The 16,789-nt window shown below is 40.5% G+C and overlaps 5 protein-coding genes across 5 annotated transcripts; all 5 read left to right on the forward strand.

The window, feature by feature from the left end:
* Positions 1–1,263: 1,263 nt before the first annotated feature.
* On the forward strand, positions 1,264–2,322 carry RB195_014851 (uncharacterized protein; the record flags this gene model as incomplete). The annotated part of the gene is made up of 1 exon (XM_064205285.1): positions 1,264–2,322. One exon carries the CDS (start codon positions 1,264–1,266, stop codon positions 2,320–2,322), a length of 1,059 nt encoding a protein of 352 aa, XP_064061166.1.
* Positions 2,323–2,503: 181 nt separating this feature from the next.
* Positions 2,504–3,097, forward strand: RB195_014852 (uncharacterized protein; the record flags this gene model as incomplete). The annotated part of the gene is made up of 1 exon (XM_064205286.1): positions 2,504–3,097. One exon carries the CDS (start codon positions 2,504–2,506, stop codon positions 3,095–3,097), a length of 594 nt encoding a protein of 197 aa, XP_064061167.1.
* Positions 3,098–3,163: 66 nt separating this feature from the next.
* On the forward strand, positions 3,164–3,634 carry RB195_014853 (uncharacterized protein; the record flags this gene model as incomplete). The annotated part of the gene is made up of 1 exon (XM_064205287.1): positions 3,164–3,634. The coding sequence occupies one exon, from the start codon at positions 3,164–3,166 to the stop codon at positions 3,632–3,634; it is 471 nt and encodes a 156-aa protein (XP_064061168.1).
* Positions 3,635–3,991: 357 nt separating this feature from the next.
* Positions 3,992–4,369, forward strand: RB195_014854 (uncharacterized protein; the record flags this gene model as incomplete). Its single annotated transcript, XM_064205288.1, has 1 exon — positions 3,992–4,369. The coding sequence occupies one exon, from the start codon at positions 3,992–3,994 to the stop codon at positions 4,367–4,369; it is 378 nt and encodes a 125-aa protein (XP_064061169.1).
* Positions 4,370–11,296: 6,927 nt separating this feature from the next.
* RB195_014855 (uncharacterized protein) lies at positions 11,297–16,732 on the forward strand (the record flags this gene model as incomplete). The annotated part of the gene is made up of 11 exons (XM_064205289.1): positions 11,297–11,468; positions 13,694–13,758; positions 13,965–14,093; positions 14,158–14,240; positions 14,322–14,409; positions 15,529–15,661; positions 15,716–15,834; positions 15,970–16,060; positions 16,355–16,401; positions 16,456–16,605; positions 16,682–16,732. The coding sequence occupies 11 exons, from the start codon at positions 11,297–11,299 to the stop codon at positions 16,730–16,732; spliced, it is 1,128 nt and encodes a 375-aa protein (XP_064061170.1).
* Between the last annotated feature and the right edge of the window lie 57 nt (positions 16,733–16,789).

Raw genomic sequence — 16,789 nt, forward strand, 5'->3', positions numbered from 1 at the left:
TACCTATCACGTATGACCCCTTTCTTTCAGAATATCCAATTTACAAAAAACACTTCTACTCTCTACTTTATGCTTTTACCAATTTAAAAACCCTACGGATACTTTACGACATAAAAACACATTTAATAATAATCATATCTTAATTAAGATTCCATATTACTCTGCTAAACTTGATAACCATAATTTATCCAGAATGCTTAATAATAAATTCATCATTAACATTATTCGAAATAACAGTAACAAAGAAGTCCTCCCAATTAGATTAATATTCGAATATCCCAAACCTATATCCACTAAGATATACAATTACAATAAGTTTCTCAAAAATATTCAAGATTTAGATATAACTACCATCCCATGTACTTGTAGTGACTTTAAAAATTTTATTGACACACACCATAAACTTGTTATAACTGGAGATGTTAATATATTTATAAATTATAAAATTTACAACACACTAAACAAAGGTACAAAATTCAGACCACCTACGAATTTTACTACTACACAGATATATCATCTAAGGGATAATGTCATAAAAACTGTAACATCTAAAATTTAAAATAGGTATAAATTAAATGACTACCATACTTATACCATTTCTAACTTTTATAAAAACTTTCTATATACTACTTACGGCTCCATTATTTACAGCAATACTAGGAACATTGAATTTTCCACATACTACACAGAACTAAATTACATACAAAAATACTTTATTATTTGCCTCTTAGATAAAGCTAGCTCTAATTATGGCATTATCTGCAAAAAAATATTACTAAAATATCCTTAAAGAAATGAGCTTACTTTACAATTCCTCCAACATTTACTATAAGATAGTACATGGTAATCCTTTAGATATACTTGATAAACACGCCAAATATATAAGAAGTCTAGGCCTCACCAATATTAACGATCCTAATTTTCCAATTATTTATGCCATCCCAAAATTGCATAAAACACCTGTTAAATTTGGACTCATCACAGGTGCCTCGAATAGCAGTGTCAAACCTTTATCATTATAATTAATGATTATTCTCTCCTTCTTCAAAAGACATTTTCGTAATTACACTAAAGCCGTCTATAACAATAAAAACTGCTTAAACACGTATTGGTCTATGAATAATATAAATATAACTCATGATTGGGGCCGCGTATACGAGTCTGATTGCTACCTGCACGTGGTGGCCCTGCTTTAACTAAACGCAATCAGGCGTTCGAGTGTACGCATTGGGAACGTACGAGCCATATAACCTGCACTGTTATATGGCGAAAGCTTCCCATACATTGCAAAAAGGTGCTGCCGTCCAGCACACCGCCAAAGCCCATAACCTGAAAGGTCAACTGCCTGAAGGGAGCATGGAATCTTTGGCAACAACCATTCGTTTCGTCACGCTGAACTGCCGAACACTATCGAGTGAACTCCAACAAGCCGCTCTATCCAAACTTCTGCGATATCTCTGTGTGCCTTTTGCTGCACTGCAAGAAACAGCCATGAGAGATCGGCCCGTCATCAGCATCGAAAATAACACCATATACTGCGGCGATGCTGACGAGAACAAAGTAGGTGGCTGCGCGATAGCTGTGAGGAACGATTACAACAACCTCGTGGAGGAATTTGGCTCAACGTCATCTAGATGCGCCTTTCTACGACTGCGGGATCGCGGAGGACGTAAACTCTGGATCGTAAGTGCTCACGCCCCTAAGGAAACCGCTGAGGACAACAGTAAGGACGCCTTCTATGATGAAATCAATGCGTTGATGTCTAAAATACCGAGCCAGCAGGTGGTCATCGTCGGAATCGACGCAAATGCGAAGATGGGACTCGAACAGCAATCAGATGTGCTAGGAAAATGGTACTATGCAGCAGAGCGCACGTCGGATAACGGTGACCGTCTGGTCGACTTGTGCGAACAGACGGGCCTCATCATCGCTTCCACGTTTAAGAGGAATCATCGACGCCATCAGCTCACGTGGCAGGGGTCAACCATTTTAACGCCTGAAGAGCAGCGCAAGCGGAAGATGAGGACTCTTAAACTACAGCTCGACTACGTTCTGGCGAGGAACATTCCTCAGTCAGATATCCGAAAATCTAGAGCTGTTTGGGATGTCGCGTTTGACTCTGACCACCGTCCAGTTCTTCTCAGCCTCAAGATACGGTCCCACAAGAGAAACCGAGGAGTTCCTCTTCAACCAAAAATCGACATGGCAGGTCTGAAAGACGATCAATGCAGAGGAAAATTCCGCCAACGTGTGTCTATTCATGTTGGAGTACGGACCAGGAAGAAGCTTAGCGATGCGGATTCCTTCACAAAGTGCATCTAGGACGCTGCAAGGGAAACACTCCCGGTTCTGTTGCCGCGGAAGAAGTTTGCCTTTGCATCTGCGGAAACAAAATCCACATAATATTCTGTATGTGTCGCGCGCGGCGCTAGTGACTTCAACCAGGAAAAGCGTCTTAGAAGGAAGCTGCGTCGTCAACTGCAACAAGACCAGATCAAGAGCGATGGACTTTGAGAAGGCGTGGGAGGACAGGAACCCGCGGAAAGCCTACGCTCTAATAAAACAGTATAGCGGCAAAATGAAAAGATGTTACCCTGTCCTCAACACTGCCAATGGGGTAGCTGTTGGTGAAGCAACCCTTCCAATTTGGAAGGAACACTTCAAGACCTTGCTGAACAGGCTAGCACCGTCAGCCACTGAACTCGAACACGTTCATAGACCGAAATATGCGGTTAACGAGGAGCCACCGACCGTGTCGGAGGTCCTGGTCTGTATTCAAAAAATGAAGAATGGAAAATCTGGCGGAGACGACGGGATTAGCGCAGAAATGCTAAAATATCTTCTTCCGTCTGGGATCCGTGAGATGACAAAGATCATCCGTTCAATATGGATAGACGAAAGGACACCTGATTCGTGGAGACACGCTATCATAATTCCCCTCCACAAGAAGTTATCCGTCACGAACCCCAGGAATTATCGAGGAATCTCTTTGCTGCGTGTTATGTACAAGGTATTGGAGAGCATTATCCTGGACCGACTCATTAAACATCGCGAAGAAACAACGCGCGACGAGCAAGCTGGCTTTCGTCCTGGCTGATCTACGATTGACCAGGTGTTCATCGTCAGGAGAGTGATCGAAATCTGGCAGCGGTATTTGAAGCCAATGCAACTAGCGTTTCTGGACTTTGAAGCCGCGTTCGACTCTCCTCACCGAGGCCGTCTTCTCAACGCGCTCCGCGCCGATGGAGTACCAGGAAAGTTCGTTCGCTTGCCTGATGACATGAATCAACGAACAACTGCTGCAGTTCGAACACCAGCCGGATGTACAACACCGTTTGAAGTGGTAGCTGGAGTAAGACAAGGGACAGTGGCAGGACCTTTCCTGTTTAATTTCGCAATCGACGACATTATGCGAAGAACAGTCGACCAGTGTCCTGCCGACATTGTCTTAGCACCATCAGGGTGCACCTTGACTGACCTCGAGTACGCCGACGATGTAGTTATATTCGCGGAAAGCAGTACGAAACTTCAACGTGTTGTCAACCTTGTATCGAAGCTGGCTGCAGCCTATGGACTACGCCTACGCCCTGATAAATGCAAGCAGATGTGGATCTCTTCGAGACCACGAACTTGAATCAGGGTGGACGGACAACCGATAGAACTCGTCGATGAGTTCTGTTACCTAGGCTGTACGCTGAAGAACAAAGGCAGCTACGAGAGAGATGTTCAGCAAAGATGCGCTAAGGACACCTCTGCATTTAACTCCTTAACGAAATGCCCCATCACCAACGAAGTCAAGCTGCGAGTCTACCTATCCGCAATTCGCCCCATCATGATGTACGGATCGGAGATTTGGGCAGCACCATCAACGGTTATGGAGAGGCTTGACTTCACGGAACGAAAGCTGCTTAGACGGCTACTTGGCTACTTTTGGCCTAGGGTATGTCACAATGAAGATCTTTACGCAGAAATTGATGTGGTATAACGGCGGATGACACGTGGAAAACATCAACATCTTACACCGCCATCGAAAGTGGCTAAAGTAAATCGTCTTCGCTTCTTTGGTCATATATTAAGGAGACCGGCAGATCGCCTTGTTCAACGAGTTTTGAGAAGTTCGTCGGGTTCGAGCTGGAAGAAGCCACCTGGCCGAAAACGGAAGTTCTGGACTGAGGCGGTGAAAGAGGACCTGAGGACACTCGGCGTGGATAAGCAGTTCAGGCGAGACGTAAGGTTTCGCAGAACATGGAATAGCGACGAATGGATTGATTCTGTGCAAGCTCTCGCAGAAGATCGAGAAGGTTGGGCAGAGCTGTGTTCAAGGACGGCACACCTCGGCGAAGATGCGGGTAATCGCGTCAGGCGATGACATCAGCCCGTCGATTAAGTCAAGTAAGTCATAACATCCATAAGACATGGGCTTAAATTATTTTCTGCAGATTTTACCAACATGTTTACTAACTTTCCACATGCGGTCATTATCCGAAACATCATAGAAATTATCAAAATATGTTTTAAAAACGCTCGAAAAACGTTTGTTATAATTTATAAACGCAAAATATTCTACTCCGATGTATCTATAGATAAATTTAATTATAGAAATTATAGCATTTATGACCTTATAACTTTACTCGAATATATTCTAGAGAATAGTTTTTGTAAAGTAGGAAACAGATTATTTAAACAAATCGTAGGGATAATAGGCAGTAATACCAGGTCAGTTCTAGTGGACCTTACCCTCTCATATCATGAGTACATTTGCGCCTCTAATATTTATAAACCCAAATTTTATTTTCATCCATTTAGGTATGTGGATTATCTACTAATCATATATAATGCCGAAGAAAAAATCCTTACAAATATTCTAGACCAATGTTTTGACGTTGGAAAAAACTAATAGTACAAATTAAGAATGTTATTTTTTAGACCTACAAATTTACTGTTCTAACGACCATTTGTACACTAAACTATACAACAACAAACTTTTTCAATTTTACTGTATTTAGATTCTGCCATGGCAATTCTTTTGTTTCTAATACTCTTAAAACCGTCTAGGAACTGTAGTTTTTATTCAGGTTTTATAGACAGACTACAGATCATGCTCAAGCTCCTGAGTACTTTAAAATATGACAAGAACATTATTATTCAGGCTATTTTAAATGCTTTACTAATAACAAACATATTATTTATAAGTATCCTGAACTATATAGAGTACGTAGTTCTAAAAAATTCATTGATACGCTTATACCTAGTCTGTTTTTATGATCTCCTTGACCTATCACTTACTCATATACTGATCGTTTTTTGGCGCCTTAGCTGGCTATAAATAGCAGGCTCTATATCAATTCCACATTCTCTTCACTCTTCCTTACTGATGAGCCTCGGGAGTGAATAGCAATTGTTATTCCTACTCATTCTCTACTTCCTATTCTGCATTCTACTCCTTCCGTCCAAGGTTAGAGGCAAAACGGAAGTATTTACTATATTCTAAGCTATTTCACCAATATTCAGCTATATACTAATCTAATTTCTATTATTCTACTGTATTAGGCTACTATTATCGCAGTGTGTCCCACTTTCAATAACGTCGTTATTCATTACTATTAATTCATTGATCTATGAAGCTCATATTGTATTCTCATATAGCCAAGAGATTTTGCTGCTGGTTTGAAAGTTTCTCCTCTGCTGGCAGGTATTCCGCCATTCACTTCTTTTAGTGCACCACTTTTTGGGGCGACTAATAACTTTGGTGCAGCTGTCCCAGACTGTTCGCAGTGTATGAATGTCCCTCACGATGCTCCTCTACATTCGCTTCCTCCTGTCTGTTAGCTTACTTTTATTATTTCACAATATCTAATTCACTATCTTATCTTGATCTAATTGACTAGTTGATAAATCCAATCTCTTTAATGGTTGATTTGTAAACATATTTGTGCAAATCATAATAGCGACCAAAACCTGTGACGGCTGTCTGAGTCTGAGTGGTACTCCACAGAGGAAGACGAGTGACTACTTCTGAGCCCTTCACTCTGTCGTTGATTTAAAGAAGGTATTTAACAAAGTTGAGATGAAGACGATCATAGAAGCATTTGACAAGCAAAGCATGTCTAATGAGCATGTAAATGCACATCGAGAGTTGCGTAGTAGCTGTATGGGTGAAATTGCATACATACATATTTTACATTTTTGCATTTTACATATTCATATTTCTACGCTATGAAAAATTTGGTGCATCGGCCAAACTACGAGTTGACAAGGAAAGAGCAAGTAGTTGGTATTTCTGCCCAACTGCAACGACACATTTTCACTTTGAAATCTGAACATCAGCTAGAAGGATTTCGAGTATTTCACATCGTAACATCTTTGGCCTATCCTCGTCTGCATGCTTAGTCTGGGTGTGGCACAACGCTTAGTCGCATTCTGAAAGTTCTATAGAGAACTTGTCAAAGGACTTCATAAGATTTTACTAATTTTTCATAATGTCTTCTGCTCTCAAAGGAAACAACACATTGCATACCAGACAGAGAACTCACCTCAACGCCACGATTTCATAAGTTGAAGGATTCTTTAAATCCGCAGGCACTGCTCTGCGTAGACAATCGCGCGAAGAGACCAAAAAGCTGGATTTACGACAAACTTCTCTGGAAACAGCAGCTTGTCGTAAATTAACCGGCTTGACCTCCGTTCCGCTGCAGATGCACCAAAATAACGGAGAAAAAATAAGAAAATTGAGAGAAGACCCAGTCTAACACCTCAGCCGCACGGGACATCATTAGTCGTGCTCGGAATCTCTCCATGTCGCGAAGCAGAAGATGATACTAAGATATACCGCAACTTCCACCACTGGAAACCCCAATCCAGAGGAGATCTGTGAAAACGAAACCAATTCTGATTACTTTTCAATTCTACTATCCATGAGAGGAGAAACAGAAAAATTGAGAAGTTCAAGAACTTGCTCGAAGTAACGCAAGCACCCGCAAGGGACGGAGTTCAGGGTCTACAAACCGCCGCAGAAAATTACCGTTGTAGACTTACTGAAACGTTACGGAAACGAGGAAGTCATTGTAGGATGCCTGTTGATGAAAATAGTGAATAGTAATAGTGTCTCTCGTTTATCAGCTGAAGCAGAAAGAAGAATGGGTCAAGATTCAGCAAATGGAGTACACAATCCCGGAAAAATTCTCAGAGAAAATTCAACGTTCACTGCTCAAACGACTGAGTCACCTTAATTTAGGCTTTTTGGAGAACCGTGGACTAACCGTGGACCGTGAACTCCTGCTCGCTCTTCTAAAGTACTTCAGCACGAAAGATGTGACACAGCATGCTTAGTGATTTTCCGAAGATTCTAGCCGAAGAAACGTTATCTGCAGACAAGTGCAGGAATGTATAGGGACCTCAACTTCCATCTTCCACACTACACCACCAACGACTTGCAGGAATTTTCCTAAGTACACTCAAAGGATCGCAGAAATCCTGAGACGGAATCTTTGACGAAACCGGGGCGCTTCCGGTCAGGGGGGACTGACTGTGTGGACCATGCCGAAACTGCTGGAAGCAAGGACGTCATACGTCAATCTGTCGACAATCTGCGCCGAAAGAAAGCGGAAAGCAACAAACGCGATCAGATTTGAAGCCAAAAGTTCAGAAGATGACGGAGACAAAGAGAACACAGAAGAAATCCAGCACTACCAACGTCGTCAAGGTTGCTGCTCAGCCACCTTCCTGTAAACTCGAATAAGACACAGTTCTATACACTCCATCCTTTCAGAAAAAACCATTTAACGGAGAAAAAGTTGACATGTAGTTGCTTGCATTTTCCTTCTTTGCCGTGGGGAGTATAACGACCCCAACGTCGTTATTCGTTATTCTTCATTCATAAATTTATAAAGCTTCGTAGCCTTATATTGCAATCTGATATGGCCAACTCTTTTTGTAGCTGCTTTGAGAATTCCTTCTCCGCTGCCACGTTTGACTTCTAATTCCATTCACTTCTTTTGGTGCAGCTGAAGCCATTTTTGGGCCCTTAACAAACTCCGTGCAGCTATGCTAAAGTGTTCGCACTGTATGAGTAGCCCCCAATGATGCTCGTCCACATTTGGCTGCTCCTTTTTTTACTTTACTTTTACTATTTCACCATATTTGATTTACTCTCTTATCCTGATGTCATTGATAATTACCAGCTTTCTGATCGTTGATTTGTAAATATATTTACAATGCATATTAGAATAGAGGTTGAATTATCCAAGCTTGAGGCTGCAAAACAGCGGCCAACACTTGTGACTTCTGGATAACCGCGCGGCACAGAAGAAGGCCACCTCTACACAGAAGAAGGCGAGCAACAACTTTTAGAGCCTTCACACTCTCACCGATTCAAAGAAGGTATTTAGCTGAGTTGAGATGAAGACGATCATAGAAGCGTTTGATGACCAGAGCATGTCTAATAAGCATTGTTATGTACACTGAGAAAATTTAGAAGCTGCTTAACCAGAATTGCATCATTTGACAAGAATATCATCACTGGATTGAAGAGTAGAAGTTTGGTGAAAATTGGGTGAATCATATTTAACGATAGTCAACTACACCGTCTTTTTTCAAAATGATGTTATTCTTATAACAACAACCTTCAATCAAGCGCAATGAAAGCTGGTCGAATTCGACGAAACAAATCGATGAGGATCGATCACCGGCTAAATCTGTAAAAAAAAAGGCGTTCGTAAAAAACGGACGCGTCATTGATCCCCCAATCACGCTCGATGGAAGAAACATATCGGATTGTTTCAGCTAAATACATTAAAGTTGAGAAATGAAGAAAATGAATGATTATGAAAACGATTTAACTTTGGGGCTGGACAAACGATTTGCTTGGGAAGATATATTACCATCAAGGGTGAAGTGAAGTGAACCAAAAATGTCCGTCTCCATCCTCACCTCTGAATCATCACCGTTCTTGATTCTTTGACCTGTACTCCAAGAACGTGATTAATTCACAAGCGTTAGGTTAGGGCATTGCTTTCAGAATGTGAAAAAGTGAAAGTTTTGTCTACGGTCAGAAGAATAGAGGCGTACCTACATTTGTAGAGTAAGGTAAGGAGGCTCCGACACTTGATACGTTTCAATGACAACCGTTAGATCAGAGTAGTTAGCGGCCAAGTTCTTTCCACGCGGCAAAAATTGCACTACAAGACCGGCGATTAGATGATCAAATTTACTTACGAGCTCCCTTTAACAAAATTTGATGCTCTGAAACTTTGAAATTTGATTATTACAACAATAGGCAAAGGCAGTGATTAACTCTTGCAAGAAGTCGGAACGAGTGAAAATGTCACTAGAAAGAAAATATCGCACCACTTCGACAAATTCAAGGAGCAGTAGGATTGCAACTAATATCGACAAATCCTGCCGGTACTAAACACCACTTCTCCACTAAATCAACTCGGTAGTTAATAAACATAGGTTCTTATCCAACGGCACGGAATCCTTAAAGAAATTATACATCGCTTACTATGACTAGACTTAGAAGTAAAGGGCTTTATTCATTTGCGGAGAATTCTCAAAAAAATCCACAACCTGTTTTGAAAAGAAATACTTCAATTTTTTAATCTACACTGCAAATACATAATCATTCTGCATTCCTCATCTGCAGCTATCGACTAAGACTATGGGAACTCAGCAGATCTTCTTGTTTAAGACCCTCAACAGGTCTTCTTCTATGTCTTCATTTCATACATTGAATCAAATCGTGTTTTCCCCAGCTGACATTTTTATTTCCGAGAAAAATAAAAATGAAGTGCTGTTTGATCAGTACTGGCATAATCGTAGGGTAATAACCAAGACAGTCGGCTGTTTGAAAAGGCATTTATCAGGAAATAGAAAAATAAATAATTTGAAAGTAGTCCTAAATTTACAAAGAAAAACGTCCGTTCAATTTTCACGGGGAGTTCTCATTGCTGTTTACAAATTATCCAGTTAATTCCTAGTTTTGTCTCACATAAATAGTAACTGGCATAACAGTCCACTGGTGCTGCAAATGTAGTAACCTGATGCAGTAATGTTCTATTCAAAACAGCGATGGCTAAATTTTTGTTAGAAATCTGATTTTTTCGATAGGATTATTTTGAATCCCTTAATTTTCTTCTATTATTTGAAGTATTTCAAGCAGCTGTTACTTTGAGAATGAGTAATTTAAATGAGTTTATGGAGATCATTTTGTTTCGCTGTCAACTTTCGAATAAAAAAAGCAATTTGCTTAGATTCACACAAAACTTCCTCAGAGTGGCTGCATTTTTTCACCCCCAATATTTCTTAAGATATTCCTCACTCTTTTCAAATCACTGTGTTGATTGTTATTTGACTTTTGCGCGGAAGTATGACATTCATTTGTACCTCTCTTTAACTATTCGTACTCTTTAACTATTTGTCTCTTTAACTATTCGTTTTACCATTTTACCATAAATGTGTTGAATCATTAAAGAGTTCTTTTCCGTTCCAAAATATACATCAGAGTTGTGACCACGTTTTGGTCTGCTTAATGATGATCACAACTACAGAGGAAAGACCAGCGGAACCGGTGCTTTGAAGTTTTTTCCCAGAAATTCTGGATCTACAAGGATGGACTGGAGGGATAAAAAGGACACAGTGTTTGGCGCTGATCATTTCCTCTGGAATACGGCATTGTGTTCGACTTTAGATCAGAATTGTTAGTGGTTCATGAACGCGTAAGCGGCCTATACCGTGACTCACGGATCCTTTGATGTCTCTCGTCAGTGTTTTTCTCCGTCTCCTCTTCCCTACCGTCACCTTCTCCAGACCTTTCTGGTACCTACTTATTTTCCTATTCCTAATTTTTATTTTATTTTTTGAGATCAGAGGTTTGATTACCCCAAAGTGTTCCACTAACCATAGACCGTCTAGACTGTTAGCACTGCGCTGTTCCCACCCAAAGCTGTAACTTTATACTTTAATATATTTTCTTAGTTTTTGATTTTGCCCAGACTTAGACGCTGCCATTTAAGCACTCATAAGTCATAAATCCACCTCACATCACCCATTAATGTCTGTTAGTGGAATTTCGGGGAAGTTGAATGCTGACCCAGAAGTTAGTGAAAGTAGGACATGCATATAAGATAGGGGTTGCGCAAGTCAGGAACATCTCATAATCCCCACCAATGCGATCACAGCAGCAGATAATCTTTCTAATCGCTCCGCGTGACGTTATGATCTATTAATCAGTCTTTTCTTTCGAACTTTCTTCGATTTAGCACTTACATCTTTTTCCAGCTTCTTTTCTTTTGCAGGAATGCTTTTGGTAGTGATACTCACCTGCCTCACTGACATCGCCAAGTCACTACCCCTTCTCGAGTCCTCACTTTGTTGTTGTGGATGCATTAGCGATCCATGTCCGGTAGTTGAACCATCCTGCCCTGCACCTAAGGAAGAATGCAGGTCGCTCACGGATCTCAAGTGCACAGGCAATATTTATTTCTCTTCCGTCGAACATTGTTCGAAGCTTAGTTCATTTATAAAAATAGTTGGCAACAGCGCTGCGAATAAGTTCCAACAAGAATTCTTTAAAAAATCTGGAAAACGACATAGGAACGATTGAAAATGCTACACTGTCAGGGAGCAAAGTAATCCTAATCTTCTTCCAATACATCGGTCTCTTAAAACTAATGGTAAGGATTGTGAATTAATTATCCTAATAGTTATGCCGTAGATGAAGGATTGCGGTATTCGTTAGTTGAGTAGAACTCGCTTGATTTTATCCAATTCACTGAGTAAAATCCAATTCTAGTTTTGCAACAGTATTAACACACAAATATAGTTTATTTAGCTGGAAAACGTTAGATCGCGCGAGAGCGCAGAAGATCTCGCTTCACTGATCAGATCAGACTCAAATTATTGCGATTTGACGGAAAAAAGAACTTCACTTCTTCAGTTTCAATAAGTAGAAGTTTATTGTTCGGACGGCGTTAAAAAGGTACATAGAGAACCCCTACGGGCGACAACTTTCGAGCTACGACTTGGGCTGTCTCCGATGAACAACTAGACAGAGATTTTTAGCATCTTTCTCTGTTTCTAACTGAATGAGCCTTTATGAGGCTTAAAAATTGCTCATCTCACTGGAGAAGTCAAAGCATAAATCAACCAAAAAAAAAAACAGAAAAATCCTCTCGTGATAAAATAAATGTCGAATGGAGTTTATATTGTTGAGTAGGTTCCAAGTTCGACCTTCTTTGAAGCTTGGCATCGTAGGGTTTGATTGTGTACTACGTTTTAAGCAGAACCAAGATTATTATTGATCTTTATTCTGGCTAACGTTTCGGCGTCGTTGCCTTCTTCAGAGCCTGGAAAAATCAAAGACACGTGTAATCTACTCTCTCAAACCCCTCGTCATCCCACAAGATATGATTTAGCAAACAGAATATTTGAAAGCAACGTCAGAAAAGCAGATCAGCGCTCACCTTGATAGCCACGAAATCTTGATGTTAGCGGACCACCAGTTGTTAGGGTTGCGCCGCTAGTATTAACTAGTAACGATGCCCCCGCCTCTGACCCCGTAGGTCAAAACCCGCAAAGGTCTTGATATGGCGCCAACTCGTTGGCCACAGCGATGCATTCTTCTTTACGATTCATGATTGGACTTTGATATAAAACGCTTCCAATGTTTTTCTAGAACGTCTGATTCGCGTGCTAAGATAGTGACAGCTATCTTGAATGAGATATTGTCATGACACTGTCTGCAATGAGTACCCAAAGGGGATGATGTTTTTGATTTTACGAGCCAGTCTAGGTGCTCCTTGACGCGATACATAGTGATCTTCCTGTTTCGCCAATGTATTCAGCCCCACATAACTGACAGGTGATTAGAAAGATAACTCTCGATACCACGCAATCACCCTGCCTCCCGTTCGGAAAAACGATGCAATTAGGTGTCTCATAAAGTCTGTCATAGGCGCGATTGCAGACTAACTGCTGCTTCAGGTTCACAGGTGGTACGTCCGCTACTCTGACTGTGTCTTGCAGACCCGCCTGTCGTAAGCTTGTTCGCACTGCATTACTCATGTCATCCGAAATAAAAGGAAGACAGAAAGGGATTTTTGTTGTTTGTTCTACCCTGTGGCACCGTCGCTCAGTTGCTCAATTGGACTGAGCAATGTGGTTAGCCATGTTTATGGAGGCAATGCGCCCTTGAGCCTCGGATGAAACCATTGCCGCTGTCTTAAACATATTTTCAATGACTGACTTTTTGGTTCTCCAGGGGTGCGCCGATTGGTAGTGAATCAGAATGTTTTTACAACTTGGTTTTCGATACCATTTTATTTTCCAATTTCCCCTATACAAATGGACCTGGACATTGAGAAACCTGGAGTTTATATTGCCTAATTGTGTATTTTGTGCAGGAGATATTCAATGGCCCAAATATCTGGGATGCAGTCTAGTTCTAGAAAGAGTGCAAATTTTTTTCGACTCATTTACTCATTATTTAAATATATGGCCTTTTAACCTTTCCCGTTACGGAAAATGTAGTAGACAGATCACTTTAACACATGAATGGTATCTTCCTCTACTTCTTCGTTTGCGTTTGTTTGTGTTTGTTTTAACACGCGCCACTTCAACATTATGAAGGATTCATTAGTGATCCTGACACTGATGCCTTACTCTAAAGTTGCAGTACAAAAATGTCTTTTTTCAGATCTTCAGAGACTATTAGAGAAACCCGTTGCCGGTGATATCAAAGGAAACTCGACTAAGGAAGAGGTAGGACTATTATCTCTCTGTGTAAATATCACAAAATGAAGATAAAGTGAATTTTTCAACTATGCTGCCAAGATATAATGCATAGATACAAAAAAACATTTTCATCAACATGAGAGTACTGTCAAGTTGTTGAAATGACTTTGAAAGATTGCTGGGCTAAAGAAGGTTGAACAGGAAAAAGGTTACTTTATAAGCTTTTTCTATAGGAAAACGATTCGAAAAGTGAAAACACAACAGCGTCGCAAGGTCACGTCAGGCTGGTAACTAACAATGGGTTGGCAATCTTTGAAACAGGAAGTGCAGGAAGGAGAGAATGGAAAGAAGTTGTTTCGCCAGTGAGTAATTCTATACCAGAAAAGATTTCGCAGCAGCACGAGAAATAACTTTGAACTGTTTTAGAAAATACCGATTGAAGTGCATTCGAGAATAATTCCCCAAATGTTGCTCAGCCCTCTTTCGTTTCAAGGTAGCACAGTGCACAGGTAAGGTTCCCTCCTACGGAACTATGTACTAACAACAGATGGCAAATTCCACATTTCCAAACGGCAATCATTACTTCATAGAGTGATGAATTTCTCATCCTTCCAAGGTGGAAGCCAAGGTCCACTTCCGCTCCACCAAAACGATGATATCTCTACCACCAGCAGCAAGGTGAGTTCACGACCTGTAATGAACTTTTAGAAAGGGATTCATACTCGCGTTTTGCTGACAATGCTTGCCGTTCTCTTCGAAATGATTAAGAAGATCGAAAATAGGTTTCACATCTCCTCCAAAACTTTAAAGATGCCCTCCTATATATGTGAAAACTTTGCTATGTGCCCAGTTATACTAAATTTTCTGAAGAAACTCAAAAGTAAAGCCAGCTATCTCGGAGTATGTAGGTTTCCGAAGGCGACATAAACAAATTTGTAGAAGATTTCTGATACTTGCTTACTTATACATTACTATTACAGTACTATGACATACATCTAATCGATCCCAAATGTGAGATTTTTAAGGAAAATTCTTCTGGAAATTTTTTTCTAACTACACATGTATCTTTAATGTTCATGTGTTCATGTGTTCTAACTACACATGTATCTCGTTTAACTTTGCCCAGTTTCTTTGTCATCGTAAGTTTTCCTTCATTTCCTGGCAAGAAGTCTCTTTTCCTTTCATCTCAGTCCATGAACATAAGAGTAGGAAAAACTTGAACTGAACGGGTTATTGCCATAAAGTTTATTTTGCCTTCAAGGAGCTGTGTTTACATAACTGTGTCACTGAACTTCTTTCTTTTCCGCGCTCTGTTCCATGCTCATTTTTCCCTCTTTCGTTCAATTCCAACACGCCAAATTATACTCCAGTTATCCAAAAGAATAAAAAGTCAGATATAGAGCTCGAAACTTGTTAAAGGCATCACCCCACGAATCGGAGGTGGTACGGATTTCTGGTGGAGTACTCGTATACGGGATCGTAGATTAACGAGAATAAGGTGATTCCGTCCATTTTCTCCTACTTGCCGTAAAAAACGGCTCGGAAGATGTGGCTTCGAGCGCTCCCTTTTTTTACGCCAATTAGCAAAAAATGGACGGAATCATCCACCTCTCCATAATCTCTTATACGAATACTCCACCTGGAATCCGTACCACCTCAGACTCGTGGGGTGATGTTTTTAATCCGTTCAAACCTATTGGACAGCCACTTCCTTAAAATTCATTAACGGCTTAAAATTGTTCCTTCTAACATGTCGACTTTATATTGTGGTATCGAACAACATCACCCACATATCAGGTGAGCAACAACAAAACTGCCTTCGAAAAACTAGAAGCAATGGTAGCAGAACTACAGCAAATGCTTCACCAGCTGAAACACAGCGTGATGGACAGAGCGAATGAGAGATCCGATGTCTCGATCCAAGCAGAAGGTTCATAGAAAAGTTTCGCAACAACATGATCACGTTAATTTGTTACATCGTCAGCAGCACCATCGATGGATCCAGTCGCTGAAGAATTGGAGAAGAAAGCTATTGACGATGTTATCACTCGAATGCGAGGATCTTTTCAGAAGTTTTCGCCAGGATCTAAGCCAGTGAATGAGGTTGACTGATCTGAAGCAATCGAAAAGAACTAGTAAAGGAAAGAAACTAGGGATCATCGAAATTTGCAATCATCTGTCATTTTCAAATAAAATCAAAAATTCTCATCTCATGAGCATTGAATAACAACCGTTTAGGTGGATTCCTCTGTATCGGCCGCAGTTATTGACGTTCAGTCACCGCTCAAATATACACCTCCACATATTCGTGCAAAACGAGCTACTAAGGGTGAGTAGCAGAAAAATGTTGAATGTTGTAAGTTGATGAACATTGAAAAAGAATTAGCAAAGACTATGCTCTCAAATTCTAGTGTTGCAAAAAAGTCATTCACCATGTGAAAAATTGGATCTTTTCGCCTTCAGATGTCTTGCACTTTCTATTTTATTTATTTATATACTCGTAAAAGTTCCATGAGTAAATTCGAGTAAATTTCTGGATGGAGCAAAATGATTTCTGGATTTTTCGAAACTCCTCCGAGAAGAAACGGAAACACAAACGAGTAACTTTAAACACACATTACAGATGGTGGCAACTGCAATGATACTAAGTTAAAAGAGCTTATTCTTAAGGTACTTTTTTCTTCTTTTTGGTTGTAATCACTGGAGCCCTTGTCGCCCTTTCAGAACATTGAAAAGGATGCCCAAACTTCTAAACGTGCGATCCAGAAAGAAGCAGAATCCGAATATGGAGGCACATTTAACGTCATATGTAGCCCATGTGAATTTTCTTTCGTGATCAGTTCGCAGAAATACTGTGACGGCTTCAAGGATCAGGTAGCAGAAAAAACGTCTTTTTTTCTCCGTCATACACATCAGGGAGAGAAGCGTTGCCACAACGAAACTATTCCAGATTGCTTGCTTCGTGTTTCTTCAACCGCCTACAACACTCACTTCCCAATAGCGTATGCGTTTATCTGTTTGTTATGATTTGTAATGAATGTTTACGAGGTGTGTCACA

This window comes from Necator americanus, chromosome V (assembly GCF_031761385.1).
Source record: "Necator americanus strain Aroian chromosome V, whole genome shotgun sequence".
Classification (NCBI taxonomy): Eukaryota; Metazoa; Nematoda; class Chromadorea; order Rhabditida; family Ancylostomatidae; genus Necator; species Necator americanus.